At 42.6% G+C, this 20353-nt stretch overlaps 2 protein-coding genes and 1 long non-coding RNA gene across 4 annotated transcripts in view; 2 read left to right on the plus strand and 1 right to left on the minus strand.

Annotated features, from left to right (window-relative positions):
* On the minus strand, window positions 1-18282 carry wnt10b (wingless-type MMTV integration site family, member 10b). Its single transcript, XM_029435317.1, has 5 exons — window positions 18193-18282; window positions 14077-14180; window positions 1653-1915; window positions 1049-1500; window positions 1-923 (listed from the first exon to the last, which is right to left on the minus strand). The coding sequence occupies exons 2-5, from the start codon at window positions 14118-14120 to the stop codon at window positions 423-425; spliced, it is 1260 nt and encodes a 419-aa protein (XP_029291177.1). The 5' UTR covers window positions 14121-14180; window positions 18193-18282; the 3' UTR covers window positions 1-422.
* Window positions 6038-9289, plus strand: wnt1 (wingless-type MMTV integration site family, member 1). The gene is made up of 4 exons (XM_029435328.1): window positions 6038-6138; window positions 7964-8217; window positions 8404-8669; window positions 8798-9289. Exons 1-4 carry the CDS (start codon window positions 6038-6040, stop codon window positions 9287-9289), a joined length of 1113 nt encoding a protein of 370 aa, XP_029291188.1.
* LOC115010672 (uncharacterized) overlaps window positions 18148-20353 on the plus strand; it is an 8923-nt gene continuing 6717 nt past the window's right edge. Inside the window, exons 1-2 of one of the 2 annotated variants that reach the window (XR_003832506.1) lie at window positions 18148-18289; window positions 18504-18684. This is a non-coding gene — a long non-coding RNA (uncharacterized LOC115010672). Of the gene's footprint in view, window positions 18685-20353 lie in introns of both variants that reach the window. The other variant, XR_003832505.1, reaches the window with a different exon arrangement.

Below are 20353 nucleotides of genomic sequence, written 5' to 3' on the forward strand. Positions count from 1 at the left end.
TCCAACACAATAATATTATTAATAATACATTTACAAATATACACATTCAAATACACAGCTACTGTACAATGAGATGAGTCAGCATGTAGACATTGAACTAGAAGTTTTGTGGGATAGAAAAGATTGGGTATAGGCTGTTTTCATGGCTGAGAGGGCAGCGTCTAAACAGACCATGGCAGGACAAATGTCATGAGTCACCTCTTCAATCTCTGACTTGGCATTTTGAGAATAACAGCGGCTACAAAGAAAATAGATCCCAGATGATGGACCCAAAAAAAGGAAAGGGGGGGATAAACAGAGTCTCTGGGAGAGTTACACAAGGAGCAAAACAAACGCTGGAACAAAAGGAGTGGGCGAAGGGACAGGCTCGCCATCTTGAGTCCAGGACGAGTAAAGGCAGCTGGGACTGGGAGAAGTGGAATCTACTTGCACACATTGACCCACTCTGTGAGACGACACTCCTCACACAGCACGTAGCAACACCAGTGGAACCTGCAATTGCAGCGCTCGCTGCGTGTTTGTTTCAGGATGTTGTGTCCACGGCCGCAGCACAGCGAGCCGCAGCTGTCTGTGCTGTAGCTAGTTTTGTTGCAGATGCGTCCTTGTGTACCTGGAGAGTCTACGGACGCATCACGGTCACAGAAATCAGGAGACTTCTCAAAGTACACCAGCTCTCTGGATATGGTTCGACGGCGACCTCTGTTGGGTCCGCCTGTGCTCCCGCTGGCGCCGTTTCCTGCTCGAGGGTTGAAAACCCCATTGTTCTTGTTCTGGGAGTTGACAAAGATGGCTGACAGGAACTTTTCCTTGAGTACAGAACCCACCAGCCGGAACTCTGGAGACACATGCCAGCAGGTCTTAAACTGACAGCTCCCTGATGTGCCGTGACATTTGCACTTCCTCTTCATGTTGTCAGTCACTATCTGTGTAGAGAAAGGTAAGTGATGTAACAAATCAGAAATGAAACAATGACCCTAAGGATGATACGTGCCAGTGAGAAGTAAGACTGCAGAGCAACGTTCAGGACAAAGTGGATAAGCACACTCACCTGTCGTCCCACCCGGTTGTTATGTATCCTCATGCGAGCGTGGATGTCTCTTGGAGACCCGCGGGAGTCGAGCCAGTCCCTAGAAAAACGGTCCCCAAAACGGACGTCATGACTGCAGCCCCCCCACTCCCACGTGTCCTGCATGGAGCTCAGCTCATCTGGTATAGGCTTGAGCAGGGTGGAGGGGTGGGTGGAGCGCAGGTTAGCGGGCAGGTCGTCATGGTGACCATTTAGCTCTGAGGGTAATGACCGTGTCATGGCGAGGCCTACTCCACCCTTCTGCAGGGTCTGCAGCTGCAGCTGTGTGAGTTTCAGCCGGATCTTGTCATCGTCCTGGCGACGCTTGGCCTCGCAGCCACACCCCCGCAGCTTGCCCATGCTGCAGGCTGAGGCCACAGAGTGAGCCACACCCGCTGCCACCAAGGCCAGAGAGAAAGCACTCTCGCGAAAACCTGGGAGCAGCAGATAAACATTTAAAGAGTTGATAATGATAAACAGTCGTGCGTCTGTGTGCAGAGCAACCTCTACTCTCATACCTACACCTCCACCCCCCCATAAACCCAGGTCACATTTCGCCCATCATTAGCTTGCCTCCTGCTCTCACCCCTGTTGAGAATGGTGTTGTGGTGGGGAAGCTTGCCAAGGCCCTCCAGCGAGGAGCAGTTCCATCGCTGATCCCGGAGCTGGTGCTGGCATTCGTGGATGGCCACCTGGATGCCCTGCAGAGCAGAGGCTGTCACATCGGGGCTCCGCACACACATCCGCATCTGACGTTTACTGAGGCCTGCCAGCCTCAGGCACACTGAGTTAGGGGTTAGCACTGGATCTCCTGCCACCTTCAGGCTGAGAATATCATTACACAGCACCCTGCAGAGAGAGAGAAAGAGAGGGAGAGAGAGAAAGGGAGGGAGCGAGAGAGAGAGAGAGTTGGGGGGCCATCAGAGCTGGTATTTCGAAAGATGTTTTGGATACTCAAGAAAAATCAGAAAAATACAAAACTGGGAAGATTAAAGATGGATATACAAAACAATGTCTCATCTCTAAGGGATTTGCTGAATCGGCAACACTTAGCAATAACATGTGTTAATGAATTGCACGTATTTACTACAGAGTTTTTACAGATGTTGCTTAAAAAAGGGGGGAAATAATTCTAACCAGATCATCTAGCTGTGAAGTCCCAAAAGCAGACAGTTACTTGCCAAATAAATCTTATGGAGAAATAACAATAGTGGGATTTACAGTGTATTGAATTGTTTGAGGCAAAGCTCAGACATGTCGCTACAAAATCAGTGAACATTCATTGTAATGTTTCAATATTACAGGAAATCAGCCTGTAAAATCAGAGGCAGATGTTTCACTTTTAAACTAAATATGTTAAATATTCGTTTAAATCATACAGTCATACACAGTAACTTCCCAAAACTCTTGCCGAATTCTATGTAGCAGGAACCCGCATGCAACATCAACTCTCCTGACGCTCTCAAGTGCACTCACGTTAATGCAGGTGACATAAGTGCTGCTGCCAAAATCAGGAATTGGTCCCAACGGAGTTTGTTTGATAGCTCCATTTTGTTAAGCGTCTTTCGCGACGTGACATTAAAACACTCGTAATAAAGTCCTGTATTGAATAAGAATATCAACAAAAAGAAGAAGAGTGGGGTATTATCGATGCACCGCCAAACGACCGAAGAGTGAAGACGGAGAACAGAGGAGCTCGGGGCGAGAGTAAACGGGAGGAGGGGGGGGGGGGGGGGGTTGAGTGAGAGAAAGAGAGGAGGGGAGGAGATGCCTCCACAGGCGGCGGTTTACAAAATATTGACCAACATGAGAGTTGGATCACCAGTTGATCATTGTATCATTTGAGAGTGTGATCATTCGTCCGAGCGTAAAATGACGTCTCCAAATTTTTACGCACAAGCACCACGCCAAGCCGCACACAATGGTCTCACGTTTTGGTAGGTAATCTAAAATACTGGATCCTATATAGACGTATTTAATAGCATATAGAAACATGAATGTATTTAGACATGCTTTTTTAATTGGTGGGTCGGTAGATTATGTAGTATAGACTTAAATGTTTGAGGAGAAAGAACGCGGAGTGAAATGAAATATGGAAAGTCAAACAAGATTTTGTTCATAAAGGGGTGAGTTAAATGATGAATGGGGGGAGGGGAGAGCTGCTGGTTCCACTGTACGACAGGGAGGCAGCAGCAGGCAGGCGGCTCCGCTAACAGACCCTCCAACAATACTGTTTTTAGTCATGTGGTCCCCCTTCCTCCCACCTCCACCAGAGCGGCTGTTCCTCATTGTTGTGTTTGAAACAACTTCACTTTGTCACTCTAAAGTCTTTATTTCAGAGTATAACATTATATACATAAATTACGAGAGTGACAGGTCGGATTTTTTTTGTCATGATTTACTATGTTATGGCGTCACATGCTTCTACAAAAATGAAATGGCAAATAACACTTACGGGTTTATTAAAATTGGTATGTGATGATGGTTGATGGTCTTTAAAACATGTTATGCATATTAAAGAATACCAAACAGCATCTCACTTATCTATTCAAATCCGTTTTTCCTGCTCAGTAATGACAAGGCCTATACTCAGGCCTTCTGTTAGGACTTAGTTAGGATGCTGTGGCAGGTTGGCATCGAAATAATCAGCATATTGATCCGTATTAAGAACACCAATACTCAATAATCAACAGGTCCATCACTCATATAATTTTCTCACAAATTAAAAATGTTTTGTCGACCAGACTTTAAACAATAAGAGACACTGCTGTTGGAATCGAGAAGGTGCAGTGGGCTACTTTCATAAAATTAAGTTAAAACCCCCCTCGAACACGGTTCGCATAGTGACACCAATTCATCTAATCTCCTTCCATTCCCTAAGCTGCAGCAATGAAAAGTGCATTAGCATTCTGCCTTGGCGTGTATATCTAAGTGGCTTAAAAAGTGATTTGAAGTTGATTTGTATATAAAAGGCCCCCTTTATCCGGATTGAAGCTCTAATCTGCTCGGTGTCGCATGACTGCTCCAGGAAACTCGTTTGAGCACCTTCATATAAGGCTGGAGTATAAACGTAGGATGGCTGTCATTAAATCCTTTTTTACAAAAGCCCACTTCCTTTTACTGTCATCTGAGGGAGAGAGAGAGAGAGAGAGAGAGAGAGAGAGAGAGAGAGAGAGAGAGAGAGAGAGAGAGAGAGAGAGAGAGAGAGAGAGAGAGAGAGAGAGAGAGAGGGATGGATAGGAGGGGAGGGGAGAGAGATTATTAAAACTAAAACCACTGCAGTGACTAATGTGGAACATGCAAATTAGCAGATAAATGTCACATAATGAAACATTCCCCCATGAACCAACATGGAGAAGTTTGGGGACATTGAAGCCTGCTCCTAGTCTGGGGTTAGATGGAGATGCCGCAAAGTGGCTCAAGCTGTGATTACACTGGGCTACATGTGCGTCGAGGGAGGTGTGCAGGCCAGATGTTTGGAATGGTTTTTATTCTTACTCGTCCCCCTCTTTTCCTGGTTCATCATACATCAAACTTCTGATTGGAGAACATATTTCATCTCTCCTGCGCTCGAAAAAACATTTAAGTAGCCCAGCAGGCAGTGTGAGTTATATGACAACTAAGAGCTTATTATTTCGTCTTTCTTCATGCAACTTTCGTTGTGCGTGCACGCGCGTTTTGGGCTACAAAGACTGTTGATAATAGTGTTGTTTATTGGGCCTAATCTAAATTAGTATCTTAATATAGCCTGTTAAGAGAACCTCATAAAAGGTTTTAATTACATGTTATTTTTTAATTGGTGAAATAATGTTCAACAAGGGTGTATTTGTAAAGGGATTAGTTTAAAAAGGAAAAGAAATGAACAGAAATGTCCTTAGTCACTGCACATTTTTAGAGCGCATTTGGAGAAAGGAGGAGGAGATGCGGTTAGGGAGTAGGCTAATCCAACCACCGGGTAAAAAGGGCAGTTTTAGATGGCTCATATTCCGCTGTAACTGTATTGCACCGTGACACCAGCTTTGAGCAGCGGCGGAGCACCAAACGGGGCGCACCCACAGCATCTGTACCAACACATCACTGCTTCAAGGGGCACTTCTCCTTTCTCCAAGACTGGATGTGGAAGCAAACGCACGGCCAGTGGGAAAATACTCGCAGCCGCACACATTTAAAGGGAATCGATTATGTGATGACCGTGAGATTCCACAAGTAATATGCGCAACTCTTTGGATTGCCCTATTTTTTTTCTCTTCCTTTCTCCTTTCTGCCCAGTTGTGTTTCCTTATTCATTGTGCGCCCTATGAAGAGCATTAACTATCCCTCCCTCCAATCCTATTGAAAAGGCTCCGAAAAAAACAGAGGGAGATGAGAGCAGCAAATCCCTTTTTTATTCCCCTCGTAGCGCTCAATAAGAGAAGAATGTGTTGCCTATCAGTCACCGAGGGGATCAAGTCTTCGGGACTGTCCCACGCGTTCAATGCGCCGTGCAGAGCATCACTGAGAGAGACAGAGTGAAGAGGACTGCAGCAGCAGTAGCATCCTTCCTGGACACTTCACATCATTTAGCAACCTGTCTCCACTCAAGATCCATTTAAGTCAATTAGGGCTGACTGCTTCTCTCACCTTTCAAGTCCTCTCTCCGGACTGTGGCGTGGTGAGTATTCACCTTGCAGCATTTTAATCATAATTTAATAGATCATAATGATTAAAATATATTATTACAAGTAATCTGTTGTAAGCAACCGCGATGCAGAAAAGAAATGCAATGCCAGACTCTTGTCTATTTCTTCTTGTTTTTAGGCTGATGGTTTATTTTAAGGCTATTTTCCCTTCTTTTTTTTAAGGCTCTAAAATGTTCATATTTATACTGGACTGTTCAAATGAATCACTGTCAAAGATATTTGGAACTTATATAACTTTGTCTGAGCAAAATGCATTTGACATTTTCCTCCTCATATTTGACATAAAGACACGATGAGGAGTCTGGCGCTGCTGTTAGGGGTGAAAGCCGCCTGCATCCTGCTGGTGTCCTCGCTCTCAGGCACAGGGGCCGTCAACAACAGCGGCCGGTGGTGGTGAGTTCACCAGATATCTACTGTACATACATTCAGTTATCAGCATCCGAGCATTGGGAACTTTATATTCAACGCTGCTTTGGGCGGGAAGACCCTGCGCTACCGTGTAACGGTGTTTCATTGGGCTGCCACATTCCAGGCTGCATGCTCGAAATAATGTGTTAGTTTTGGCACCGTTCACAACTTCTGTTCAGCCTTTGAAAAAAAAAGAGTAACCGCATGATATTAAAGCGTGTGGGATTTATTTTAATGCATTGCCCTTTCATTGTAATTAGACTGTCTATTTAACAACGAATTACATTTGTAATAATTACAGGATTATCTTTTATTTGCGGTGGATTTAATTTACTCCCCTTCTCGCTACTTCCCTGTCATTTGGACATTGTGGTTTGAACACGAGACAACATTTTGCAGTCCAATGTGGGATAAATTAAATATGGATTTATTTCATAGCTGAATACCATTCGAGGTCTTATCCAGGGTCATGTTGATCTAATACTGTAAATCCGTCTCTGACCTAAACCTTAAAACTGTCCAATTCCACAATAGTTTGTTGCAGAACAACAATATAATGGAATCTGTATAGTTTTGCGTCAGTGGGCATATTGCCTTGCTTTTGTTTAAAAATCTATAAACTGTGGGTTGGGTTTGTTGAGGTAATGATTTAACGAAATATTTTTGTCCTTTATGCGGTGTCATTAGATGGACAGTATTTGCGCACAACATCAGGCGTTTTCAAATATTTAAAATGTCAGCTGAAATCCAAGAAAACATCCAGGGAGGGAAAAAAAGACACCGCGGAGTTATTGGAATGAAAAAAAATAACCCAAAAGACGACATTATTATTAATGTTCCCAGGCCTCACCACACAACTGTCTGGGTCAGCCCTCTAACAGGCCAAGACTAGCCCGCTTTTACGGATGATAATGCGTAACAGGAGACGCATCCATTACACTACATGTGAATCAAAATCACAGAAATTGCCAGAAGATAAAGTAGAAAATTATACAGCCTGTTTACGGAAACATTGAAACTAGAACTGTTCTGAAAACTGACTACCAAAATGAGTGCATTTAAGTCATGTTCAGTGATCTGAAATATGTATAAAACTGGAGGAGCAGGTGCCATATTTGGATACGAACTGTTATAAAGCCAAATACCAGAATATTTTCTGATATCATGTGGCAAAGGGACAAGCAACCTAGAGTTATTAATATTATAAAAAAGCAGAATGGTTATAATAATTGTTAAATGCTAGTCTTGGCATAAAGCATAGTTTGCATAATATGAGTTTTTAATGTGTAATGACATTTTGGCAGGATGGTCATATCTTAAAGTGAGATTGGACACTCTAATCTAAACGTGTAGCTCACTTCTCTTCAGCTTTTGGTTTATTACATTGGACAGTGGACATGGAAAATAAACAGAAAAGAAAAGAGAATGATGTTCAACAGGACAATGCAGACGCAAACCTGCAAGGATTTCCTGTGAGCGTAGCACTCAGCTATATGGCAGAGGCTGAATACTTAGCAAAAGAATATGGCTACAAGTTCTAACAATGAAATTGAAGCGTCATTGTTTCTAGTTCAGATCAAACTGATTTACAGATAAAAATCAAGTTTCATGTTATTTCCAAGCCAGAAACCTGCATCGTGACTCAGAGACTCACAGTCCCCTCATTGTCTTGAGACGGTTTGTGCCACTGCTGTACATGATGAAAACTGTAGACGCATCATTTTAAGAGTTTAAAGGGTGACAGAATGAGCTACATGTATAAACTGCCAGCTCCTTGACTCTGATTTCCCTTGTTCTTCTGTTGTGCCAGGGGTATTGTCAATGTGGCCTCCTCTTCCAACCTCCTCACCAATTCCAAGAACGTGCAGTTGGTCCTGGACCCGAGCCTGGCTCTACTGAGTCGTCGCCAGCGCCGGCTGATTCGGCAGAATCCTGGCATCTTGCATGCCATCGCCGCTGGGCTGCACACTGCCATAAAGGAGTGCAAGTGGCAGTTCCGCAACCGCCGCTGGAACTGCCCGACCACCCACAGCCCAGCAGTCTTTGGGAAAATTGTCAATCGTGGTGAGCCTCTCTTGTCTTTCTCACCAGGCACTATTTGGACAATTTTGGCCAGGATGTAATGGAATCTCTTGTACACATTTAAAAGGCTTTGTTTGTAAATATTTTCCAATTTTGGGCAAAAATTGGCAAAGCCAAGCCTAAAAGGCTGGAATTGGTTCTGATGGAAGTTTGATGTTGTTTCTTCAGGTTGCCGAGAGACAGCATTTCTATTCGCCATTACCAGTGCAGGGGTGACCCACGCTGTGGCTCGCTCCTGCTCAGAAGGGGCCATTGAGTCGTGCACATGCGATTACCGCCGCAGAGGTCCTGGAGGGCCAGACTGGCACTGGGGGGGCTGCAGTGACAATGTAGACTTTGGCCGGATGTTCAGCCGTGAGTTTGTGGACTCCAGCGAGAGGGGCAGAGATCTGCGCTACCTCACCAACCTACACAATAATGAGGCTGGCAGAATGGTAAGAATTTTATACTCAAAGATGCCACAATTGTCTTGTTTTTGTCAGAATTCCCAGAAGTTTCAAAAACATTTGTGATTTCCACTTTGTAAGATTTCATCAGTAGGCTTTGGTCTTTCTCTCTGCAGACTGTTTCATCAGAGATGCGTCAGGAGTGTAAGTGCCACGGCATGTCAGGCTCCTGCACCGTGCGCACCTGTTGGATGCGCCTCCCCAGCTTCCGCACAGTGGGAGACTTCCTTAAGGACCGGTTTGATGGTGCTTCCAGAGTTGTTTATGCCAACAAGGGAAGCAACCGTGCTTCTCACAGAGCCGACCCCCGACATCTGGAGCCTGAAAACTCGGCTCACAAACCCCCTTCTGCCATGGACCTGGTGTATTTTGAGAAATCGCCAAATTTCTGCTCTTACAATGGCAAAACTGGCACTTTGGGAACTTCTGGGAGAACATGCAACAGCTCTTCTCCAGGCCTGGACGGATGTGAGCTGCTCTGCTGTGGACGTGGGTTAAAGACCCGGACTGAGAGTGTGACTGAACGTTGCCACTGCACCTTCCACTGGTGCTGTCATGTCAGCTGCTTGAACTGCACCAGTACACGAACGTTACACCAGTGTCTATGATCACCAAGTGAATATTTAGGAATATATGAAAGGCAAAGAAGAACTTCATAGCAAAAGAGGTAGTTGGCTGAGAAAGCCACTAGCACGCAGGTGGTTTGAGATGTTAGGTAGAAGCTAGAGAAGCTTCAAGGCGGGTAAACTGATACAGGGAACTTTCCGACACAAAATATCAATCAGTGTTTTTGAAAGAGGGAGAAAAGCACAAATATATGAACAGGGTATAGAGAGAGTATATGTACTTGCTCCTCGCCTTTTTCTGCTTAACAGTATTAAGAGGGTATTTAAACACTACAACCAACCATGTAGACTGGAAATCATCCACACAAGTGTTTACACTGTGGATAAATAGATTTAGAAGTAAAGGGATGAAATTATGTGGTGGAGAATTGATCGCCGTAACCAGGTACTACAGAGCCTTCTTCTCCCCCACTGAGGGCAGAGACTGGACACAATGTTTCACAGATGTTCTTGTGGCCAGAGAGCCACAAACATGTGCTCTCATAAACTGGTGAAGACCTCTAACAAGAGGGGAGTTATTTAAAAAAAAAAAAAAAAAAAAAAAAAGTCAGTGTTTTGTTTTCCTTTTGCTGAAGTTTGGCTTCTCTCACATGAAACTGTGTGAAGATTATCTCCGGGGATGGGCCGCCCGTTCCCAACTTGTGTACTTAGGCCCTGGATGCAGCCCAACCACTTATAATTTCCTCACCACATTTGCCCTTTTTATTTAGATTTCTCTAGAGTTGAATACACCTCAATCCTGATTTGCCACTCTAACTTACCACAAGATGGTCCTGATGTTACACGACTGGGGCTCGGTGTTCGCCAAGGAAAATAGAAACCGAGTGAACAAATCTAACTGAGGCAATGTAATTTGAATGTATTATCAATACACTGAATATCATGGCATGACTAGATGTAGTTTGGCAAATCTGAGGGGTCAATATAAAAAAAAAGAAAAATGAAATGTGACCTGCAGAATCTCACCATGCAACTAATGCCATTCTGAGACGTCCATTGAACAAAAAGACATAAAACTCCTGTTAATACATGAGTGTAGCATTAAACTGGTCCAAGTTTAAAGTAGGCGTATGTGTATTACTTTAGGCTAGGCTGTAAACAGCAGATACACGTTTTATTTTGCCTCTGCAGAAGAGATCATTCTGAGTATCAGCTATAAGAACCAAAATGCTGTAAATATTAAAATATATGAATATATTTATAATGACGTCATTGGTGGGTTTGCTGAATGATTTATGCACCTGTCAGTGGCTGGAGAATATGCTATCATTAGTGTCAAGTTAGCAGATGTTTTGATCTTATGCCTTTTTCTATTTTGGTGTAATGCAGCTGACACAAAACCGACTCTTACTAGAAACAGAACATTATCACGTCTTTGCTTGTTTCCTGTAAAAACACTTGTGTTCATGCACTGAATATTTACTTTCTTTTTTTATTAGTGTAAATACAAAATATTTATTTCTGAGCATTTTTATACTGTTATAGAGAGATGTAAGAGAAGACATTTGTGTTTAGATTTTAATCAAAAGATTTAGGCTCCAGTTGGTTTTGTATTGTATGATAGAACAATAAAGTCTATATTTTCAATTAAGTTGCCCTCCTGAATGTGTCAAAAGATGCTATTATGTCTGTTGTAGTCTGTGTTTGAGATAGTTTTGACAAGCAACCAAGTGAACATATAAGCCTGTCCCTGGGTGTCCTTTGACTAATCCTATTACCACCACCAAAGCAGCCTCTTTCTCCGGCTCACAAAACATCCCTGCATCTGTGCTCCCAACCACAAGAGACGGCCCCTGCTTATTCAGCCACATACCTTATTTTATACAGTATAGGACTTTACCGCTTTGAATGTTTTGCTTCATTTGCTTAATGTCAGAAATAAATAAAGAAATAGCGTGAAAAATAATGAAAACTTAGTCTCCCCGAGCCCCTGGCAACCTGACTAACCACAGGAGTTTGGAGAGATTTGCACTTTCACCACAGCACAGGAGCAGCCAGGTCATCCAGATAGAGCACAGTAAGGCCACCGACACGCACCCAAAAAACCAAAGGGTCCTAATAACAGAGCAACAAAGTTGTAGCTGTAACGGCAGAGAGGATGACATACTACCAAGGACAGGGATGAGAAATCTTCTGTTACACGACAAAAGTGAGGGGCTCCTTTGCCTGAAGAGAGCAAAAGGTTAAGCAATAAATTAATACATTTAGCAGAAGTTGGGCAGCATCTCAAAGAAAGTAGAAAGCATGTAGACCAAGGAGGATTAAGAGGATAAAAAGAACCAAACAAAGCAAAATGAATCAAAATACTGCAAAGGATGGGGTCACATGAGGTTGGACGGCCTACCAAAACAGAAATATGAAAACTTAAAAAGTATAGTAACACTCCCGATTGCTTCAAAACCCTAATAGTCTCTTGTATTACTGGATGACGGACGAACACATGATTTGGCTTTAAGTACGATATAAAGAAAAACAAATAGAGAAAAGGTCAGGAGAAAGCAAAAGGTCACAAATGTGAAAATAATACAATCCTGGCTTGAGAGAGAATTAATAGGTGATCGTGGATACACAGAGAGAAACAAAAGAAAGAGAAAGTGGCAAACAGATTCAAGAAAAGAAGAGGGAAGGCAGAGTTCAAATCCCAGGCGTGAGAGTGAGGTGGGAGAGTTGGTGGAGAGAGTGAGTGGAGGGGGTGCTGCCTGTGGGAGCGCTGAGGAGTCAGTGATAATTAGCTCAATTAGTGACAAAGGCAGTGTAATAAATACCGACTTAGTGTCTGGGTCCCTGCTGGCCTCTCCCTGCGCAGCCTGCGATGTGGCCCTGGCCTGACGGACAATTCATTAAACTGACAAAATACCCCACCGTCCAGGCGTGACGCAGCGAGTTAGCCCCCTACAGGCCCAGCTCATTGTTCTAATTGTCTGGGCTGGAGTCACTTTGTGGCCGCCTCCTCCTTCACCCACCCCGCCTTCACGCTCTGCCTTCAGAAAACCCATGGAGTTAATGCCCCTACCTTACTCTGTAAGTAGGTGATCGGCAGGTTGGAGAAAAAAAAGCAGTAAGAGTTCCTTGGGGTGGGGCGGCTGGTGGGGGAGGCAGTGGGATTAGCGAATGGAGGTTGCCTGGGAGTGCTGGGAGCAGCACCGATCGGAATGTAGGAGAGATGAGTCCAGAAGCTCGGATGCAGGACAAAGCGAGAGTTAATAAGGAAAGATTGAAGGGGCTGGCGACAATGGGCCGCCACCCGAGTCGAGATGAAATTGCTTCCGAGGATTATTGGGAGAGGGTGTGAGCGTTGTAGGCTTTTTGTGTGAGTGTGTGTTTGGTTGGGCATTTTGTGTGTGCAGGGGCAGGGGGAGTGCTGGATTGATGGCTGCCCCTCTGGTTGGGGAGCAGGGGACCAGGGGAGGCTAACCGGCTGTTCCCACAGTCTGTTCAGCTGCAGCCACCTTTGACACACGGGGCTGCCAGGCGGCGAGCAGGCAGCCATGGTGAGAAGGGCACAAACAAAAACAACAGCTCCACTGCACAAAAGTCACTGTTTATGGAAGGCTGGTGGAGAAGCGCAGGCTGGAGGTGACAGTGTGAGGAGGGGAAAAAGAGAAGGAGAGCAGGAAAGTGTGACCGGAAGAAGAAAAAAAATGGATAGCACAAAATCCTGTCAGTTATTGTATTGCCAATATCTTAAGATAATAACTCATTGACATCCACTTGCAGCTTGTATCAAAATGTTAGTACAACAAACATGCAGCAATATTTGCTTTGTCTCTTTCAGAACTGTCTGTCAAAAAATACTTTGGTCCTGGGGTTCACTAATTGGTACATGGTCAATTCCCTTCCAGGATCATGAAATCTTTTTTCCCATTTTATCAGCAATAAGCTTTCTGGTGCCGTCTTTATCGGACCCTTAACTTCAGCAGCAACACTACAGGGAGAAAGACGGGGTTAAGTAAGTTGACACTGAGAAATACAGCCACACTGCCTGCATTTGACCTGAGAGTGTGTGTCACTTAAAAAAAAAACCCCGATCTTCACGATTTAAGCTTGAGAAAGGAAACAGTTTTCACTTTACCGCATTGCGCTGCTTACAATAATCAGGTCAATCACAACAGAACATGCAAAGAAGATTATACGGCATAATGAAGGCACAGCAGCTTCATATTAAAATTCCTGCTAAATTGTGGAAAAATGTTTGCCCGTTGGGTGGAGTTGGCTTTAATATGAAGGGCGTATGATAAGAATTCAGAATTGGGTCTGGGTCACCGCACTGAATGATAGGCTGCTCACTGTGGTTGTGAGAGACAATGTGGCATGGCTTGGATCTGGCGCACAATACTGATTTGATTTCCGTTCTGCCTCAGCATTTCATTGTAGCATTCGATTGTGGGCCAAGTTCCAATTAATTAGGGCATTGTTAGGACGGAAACACCCTTACACCCCCGTGTAATAATCTGAAGCATTTGTTTGGTGCCATTAAGTGACCACAGGGCTTTAATAAGATGCATTTATAGCCTCATCACACACAGAAAGAATTATAATCAACTAAACCTCACCCAAAGTTACAGAACACTAGAGTGGATTAATAGCGGTCAATACATTTGGTCAAATTTACGCAAATTCAATTCAGATTTATAGGAAATAATGAAAAGAGTGTGAGTGGGCAATCGTGTACGTGAGAGTGTGTGTGTGTGTGTGTGTGTGTGTGTGTGTGTGTGGATGGCAGCTGGGAGGCAGACACGGTCCAGGAGAATCGTCCCCTAGCAACTGACCTTTTTCGGCAGATGGCAGTTCTAGAGTAACAGCCACCCAGCATCACAATGGCTGTGGCCTCCTAACATCTCCATCACTTCATCATCTACCGGCCTGCCACAACCTGTCACACACAGGAGAGAGGGAAGGTTACATTCATCAAAGCACGCATAGACACACTCAACTGTCCTCTTTTTGTTTTTTTGAATCCTCTCGCTGCAAGTCCAGAACATTCCACACACATCAGTTTGGGTCTGCCCTCCACTGTTCCCATGTTCCTGGGGTAAGCAGCAGGGCAGTCGAAGGGGATGAGAGGAGGATAGAGTTAGGAGAAACACAGCGGACACTCACTGCTGTCCGCAAACCTCCAGACACTCTCAAACCACTGTTTTCCGCTGTTGGGTTTTCTGCACATAGTGAATCAGGGTGGGAATGTGGACAGACCACTCGACCATGGTGAGCAATCAGTATGATGTCTGTGGTCAGGGTCTGTGCCCCTGTGGAGCGAGATGGAGAGCGAGCCCTGCAGTAAAAGGTGGGAGGGATATAACTTTGTGGTGTTTGTGTGTGTGTGTGCGTGTTCGTGATATGCCAGCACTCTTCACATGTGTATAAAGATGTCGTGAATAGGAGCCTCCTGTGTGCGAACACACACAGTGATAATATATTTATCGACACTCCCCACCCTCTGCACTTACACAGCATGGCCTCTTGATTGTCTTGGCTTGACGGCCCTTTTCTCTGCTGGCCCATTTTGTTGATATTTAATACTTTTCTTAACCACGACTGCTGAGATAAACACCTCATCGCAGTGAAACATCACCTCTAACTAAATACCTAAAAGTGCTCTTCAGTCTATTGCAAACACTTAATGGTCAGCTTTAAGTACCATGGGACCAAAAAATTGGATTGCACAGGCAGTAGTTATCCAACAAGAAAGGGTTAAAATCCCCAATCACACATCTGTGAATGGTTAACCTGGCAAGACCAGACGAGAGACAACAAACAGATAAAGTGACATGTCAGAATCGGTTCCACAGGGATTAAGTGTTTTAGGTGGAAAACTGTGCGTCAGAGTGCGACTTTAAACCACTGTATATTCTGGGGGAGATCATATGCTAGCAAACACTGTTAGCCTTCCTGTAAACAGAGCCGTAATGACAGGGGCAGACGTTGGGCAAGAACAACCAACAGTAAAATATGTTTACAGACATCTGACAATGTATGGGTACAGCAACGTTTCAGCTCTGAGATCCATATGAAATATGAGCCCAAACTGTGGTGGAACTTATGTGACACAAAATAAGGCTGCGCATTATTTCACCTGTCAGCAGGTATGACGCCTGCATTTATTAAAATCAAACAGAATAGTGATAAATTACAGAAATATGTGTCTGGCCGTATCAATGTTAACACTAATCTTCATCCTAATGTATCTCAGACTGTCAAAATGTATGATGTTTTTTGTACAGTTACTGACTTACTTACTAGACGTGAGATCATTGTGCTACACAGTGAAATGTGACTAACCACAGCAAGTCAGAATTATTGTATCTGCACTTGATGATTCTGATGGTTTTATTATCAGTTGGCCCACGTTGACATCATCTGGACCACAACATGCCATTTTTGAGTCAATAAACTGTACTGAGAAATGTCTGAAGACATGGGGCCATTATCTCTAATGTAGTAATACTTTTGGAAACAAAAGGAAAAATGCTCAGTTTTTGGTTTTAATTACAAGCTGTGTTTTACAGCGACAGTGGGCGAGGGCTCAGCACTGACACAGCAGTCGAGGAATGTTTATTTGCTACAGTTTAGGAGCTGAGTGGCTTGCAGGCACTATGACACATTCCTGTGTCACTGGCTATCCCGCTCGCAGACACACTATCGCATTCACACACTGGCGCCCCATGTGTTGGTTCACAGCTGCACAGACACACGCAACTATTTCCTCCTACACACATCCACAAAATGTGGCACCTCTGGAATCTGTAAGCATGCCCAAACCATATGCTCATTCAAAGCGACTTAGTGTGACATGACTTACAAGTCCTAATACTTCCCCTGTGTGTCACAGTGTGTGTGTGTGTGTGTGTGGCAGTAGTACAACAGTGACTTGAAAATGAATTATTCACGCATTACTTCAGCATTATGGTGATCCCTGCCCACAAAGTGTGCAAACGTGCATGTGTGTGTGTGTTAATATGCACGCGTGGCTGGCTGCACACACCTCTCCATCTTTCCCTCTACAGTTCTATCCATTATCCCCAGCATCTGGCAGCCAAAGCCTGTAAAGAAGACATTTCTCTTGGCAACTGTTTTTTAAAGGCAGTGACACAGGGGACAGCCAACCACAGGAGCCACACATCTTCCAATCTACATGCATACTGAGAACTGCTTGCATAACAGAACCGCCCCAATCTCCCTCTCTCTCTCAAAACACACGCAAGTTCTTTCTCTATGACACACATACGCGCACACACAGACACAGACACACACACACACACACAGACAGAATCACACAATACTGCTTCCATACTCTCTCTCTACAATATACTCACCCAAGCTTTGAGGGCTAATCACTTCCAGAGCCAGAGCTGTCCTACAAACTGTGCCAGTAAGCTTTCAGTACATTTTGCACCCTAAAATGTTCCTTCTGGCCCCTAAATGAATATTGTGCGAGTGTAATACACGAACTGGGTGAGCTACACAGCAGAAGTTCTCTGATTTTATGTACAAATGTGTTTAATTTAGGGACATTAAATGTGGCACGTTGTTGACATGGGCAGTGTCCAAAGTGCAAAGTTAAATTATGAAAATTGCAAATGTCATCAATTGGGGTGCTACAACTATAAACACATGCTGAATGACACTGAACCCTCAACATTGCATTGCAGATGAGACCACTGAAATATAAATTGCACCCTAAGTTCACCTGAATGTGTCCTTGGCTGATACTTAGCTGCCGAAAAATAAACACATTCTTTGTATAATTGAAATGGCACAATAAATGCATTAATTCATATCACATGCATATTGCAGCCCATTCAGGTTACAGCTGCAGTGAGCAGCAGATTGGGAGACATCTTTGTTTTGCTTGGCTGCTAATCATAAACCTTTCTGGCATCTGGATCGTCTAAAAGACAAATGGGTGCGTTAGCTTGATAGAATAATTTTTATGATTTCGATAGGCTACCAGCTACACGTTTATCTAGCAGCCAGAAGATTTCTTTTCGAAAATCCTCTGGGATATAAACAAGTTTGTTAGATTTCAGCTTGATTTATTGTTTGGAAGAAAGATGAATGATGTGGCTTATGAAGAACTGTGAGGTGCAGGGAAGATGTATGTCAAGTGAATTGTACACTATTGTGTTCACATATTAGTTCAGGTATAAACGGTGTGTGAGTTTTCACCTGTGTTTTTACTGCAGGGGTGGAGATATATTTGAGAGTGTTAACACAGAACCTTCTTGAGACAATGATGCTAACTAATAAGCCTTTACTCATACCTAAGGGAGTTGTAGATTTTATATGCAATGTGACTGCTGAACTCAATTTACATTTCAGTTTTCCAAAGCATCTTTGAATTAACCTTCATGTTGAGTGTGAAGAAACATGCACTAAGTATAAGCTAAACACATAACTGTCAGTCATTGTGTGTTTTTACTACTGTGCAGTCATAAGTCATCACTGATGCTGAGTAGTGCTGCCCGGAGCCGTGCTGACAAATCAAGTCAGCGTTAAGGAGCAGTGCTGCCATCTAGTGGAATAAGTGTCGAATTACAATCTTTAAATTGGCTCTTTAAAACAAAACAATCTTCTGCAAATGCAATAGCAACCCACCTGTTACATTAGTTAACGTTATAAAAAATAAGGCGAACACAAGAAGATAGGTTGAATTGCTAACTTCTTATTTTTTAGCTAACAGTTATTAGTACATTTTAGGCAGGAATAATGGGTTTTACATTAGCTGCACGAGATTGTCATAACTTAATTTAAGTGAGCTGTACAATCTTGATATTCATTACCAGAACATGGTTAACGTTAGTCTACCGGTTTAAAAAAAAAAAGACGTTAAGAGCTGTTAAATGAACAGTTGATAACAGTGAAGTTAACGACTGAAGTTACCTTACCTGAAGCTTTGAATCGCTTCCTACGTAGATAAATGCAGCATTTAAGCTAACGTTAGCTAAAACACAGGAAGCATCACATCCTGGGTAGATTTAGCAGGTAACGTGAACTAACGCAAACTGTTTATAGACTATGTGGCAGGATATTGTGAGGAGAAGAAGAAGGGGAGACAAAATAAAACAACTTCTTACACAATTTAAAACTGAAATCGGCTTGTTTCATGGTCGACAATGTGCAGCTGTGTTTAGTGTAGTTACAATGTTTGTTGATGACAAGATCTCGGATCAATTGTTCACGTTGCTGTATCCCAAAGACCAAACCAGAGAGAACAACCATGAGATGTGGCCCAGAGGGAGGTCCAGTGACTGTCCAGTGAAAGAACATCATCAACAGTTTGTTTTGAGGGACATAGTGGCTGCTACCAAAGTCAAAGGCCCGGATGCTGCGTGTCCTCCTACTGCAGCCCTCAGTGGAAGATAGACGACAAACCACATGTGAGTCAAATGAAATCCCGTCCTTTCTTGTGTTGGCTGTGGAACATCCCCTCAAAACAGTCACAGTGCACGTGGATGACACAGAAACATGCAGTAGTTGTCTCTCTTTATTCACGGTAAACTGTATTCATGATTAACAAATCAGAGATGAAGATGACCTGTTTCAACTGTCTGAAGTTAAGAGATAAAATGACCACACTGCTGTTTTTGCGCTTTTAGACTATATTAATTACAAATCACATACAGTTTTTACACTATTACCAACTTTTTTTCTAATTTATTAATTTTCTTTCCTTAATTAATTAATCCATCTATAATTTATTTGATTAATCAATTGATTATTAGTCTATAAAATGCCAGAAAATGGTAATGATAATGTCCAAGAGCTGAGGTGACATTTTTAGAATACTTGTTTAGTCCAATAAGCAGCCCAAAACCCAAATATATTCAATTTACAATTATATAAAAGCGAGTAGAGCAGCACATCCTAACATTTGACGAGCTCAAACAATACAGAAACACATTGGGAAGCTGTGGCTGCATTGCAAATAGAAAGATTGCTTTAAAAGTAAAGAACGATGATTGAAAAGCCCCATCTTGTGTACATGGCATTGTTTCACAGCAGACTTAGTTCATCCTGTAAAAATAAAAAATGTAATGGCAGAAGCGGTGATAAATTGATTTGGTATTTTTGTGAGCTTTTTGTTTTGTTTTTTAAACTTGTAACGGTTGCACTAATAAGTGGTTTTGAATTGCAAATGTAGTCAAGACTTAGAAAATGGTCTATCAAAATGAATTCACATCGTAAAACTCTCCTTTAATACACAATAGTACAGATGGGTGCATTCAAGGTCACACAGGTCTGCACCTATTATGATTATTTGTACTTCTGAATGCTGTCATTCACTGCAGGGGCGGCTTTCTTAGTGTACTTTCTGAGTTGCACATGGAATTTGTATGAAGGAGCAGCCACAAAATAATGTTCCACTGCAGAGGAAAGAAAAGGTGAAAAACAACCTGAAGCCAAATGTCACGTGAATATAAAGCAGTCTAAGTTTAGCTCTATTCATCGTTAACACTTTACCTATTTCAAAAGTTCTTTCTCAGAAGAATTTTACTGCTTGCCTGTATTTTTTTAAGTCTAAACATTCAATACACAGTGCAAAAATGTCAAACTATTTTAGATAGATTAAAAGTGACACTTTATATACATGTATATCCATATATATATATATATATATATATATATATATATATATATATATATATATATATATATATATATATATATATATATATATATATATATATACTAATTTAAGATGTAAACATGTTTTAAAAAGGAATAATAACTAAAAGTTGAATTTGAAAGTTTCAAGATAAATGATTTGGCTTGTCATGGCAAACTCTTTTTTGATAAATCACATTAAGTAACACTGGAATATTTACTCCAACTGTTATAATTATGGGGTTTTTAGTCTGGAGGGGTTCATATAGGCAGGTAGTCATGTAATATACAGTGAACCTTTCTCTTATTATTTAACTAAATGTACCAGCTGTATAAATAAGAATTATTTTATAGTAGTAAGCACAGTAAAAGGAATAGTCTCACTATATCTATCGAGTAATGTCCTGTGAGTATGGTGTGAAATTTAATATGTTATTTTTT

This window comes from Cottoperca gobio, chromosome 7 (assembly GCF_900634415.1).
Source record: "Cottoperca gobio chromosome 7, fCotGob3.1, whole genome shotgun sequence".
Lineage (NCBI taxonomy): Eukaryota > Metazoa > Chordata > Actinopteri > Perciformes > Bovichtidae > Cottoperca > Cottoperca gobio.

Excerpts from the sequence above, each read along its gene's own strand:
- wnt1 (XM_029435328.1), top strand. The coding sequence starts at position 6,038 with ATGAGGAGTCTGGCGCTGCTGTTAGGGGTGAAAGCCGCCTGCATCCTG. Across the intron at positions 6,139-7,963 it reads AACAACAGCGGCCGGTGGTG|GGGTATTGTCAATGTGGCCT; the intron begins GTGAGTTCACCA and ends CTGTTGTGCCAG. Across the intron at positions 8,670-8,797 it reads ATAATGAGGCTGGCAGAATG|ACTGTTTCATCAGAGATGCG; the intron begins GTAAGAATTTTA and ends TTCTCTCTGCAG.
- wnt10b (XM_029435317.1), bottom strand. The coding sequence starts at position 14,120 with ATGCTGGGTGGCTGTTACTCTAGAACTGCCATCTGCCGAAAAAG. Across the intron at positions 1,501-1,652 it reads CAACACCATTCTCAACAGGG|GTTTTCGCGAGAGTGCTTTC; the intron begins GTGAGAGCAGGA and ends TGCTGCTCCCAG. Across the intron at positions 924-1,048 it reads ACAACCGGGTGGGACGACAG|ATAGTGACTGACAACATGAA; the intron begins GTGAGTGTGCTT and ends TTCTCTACACAG.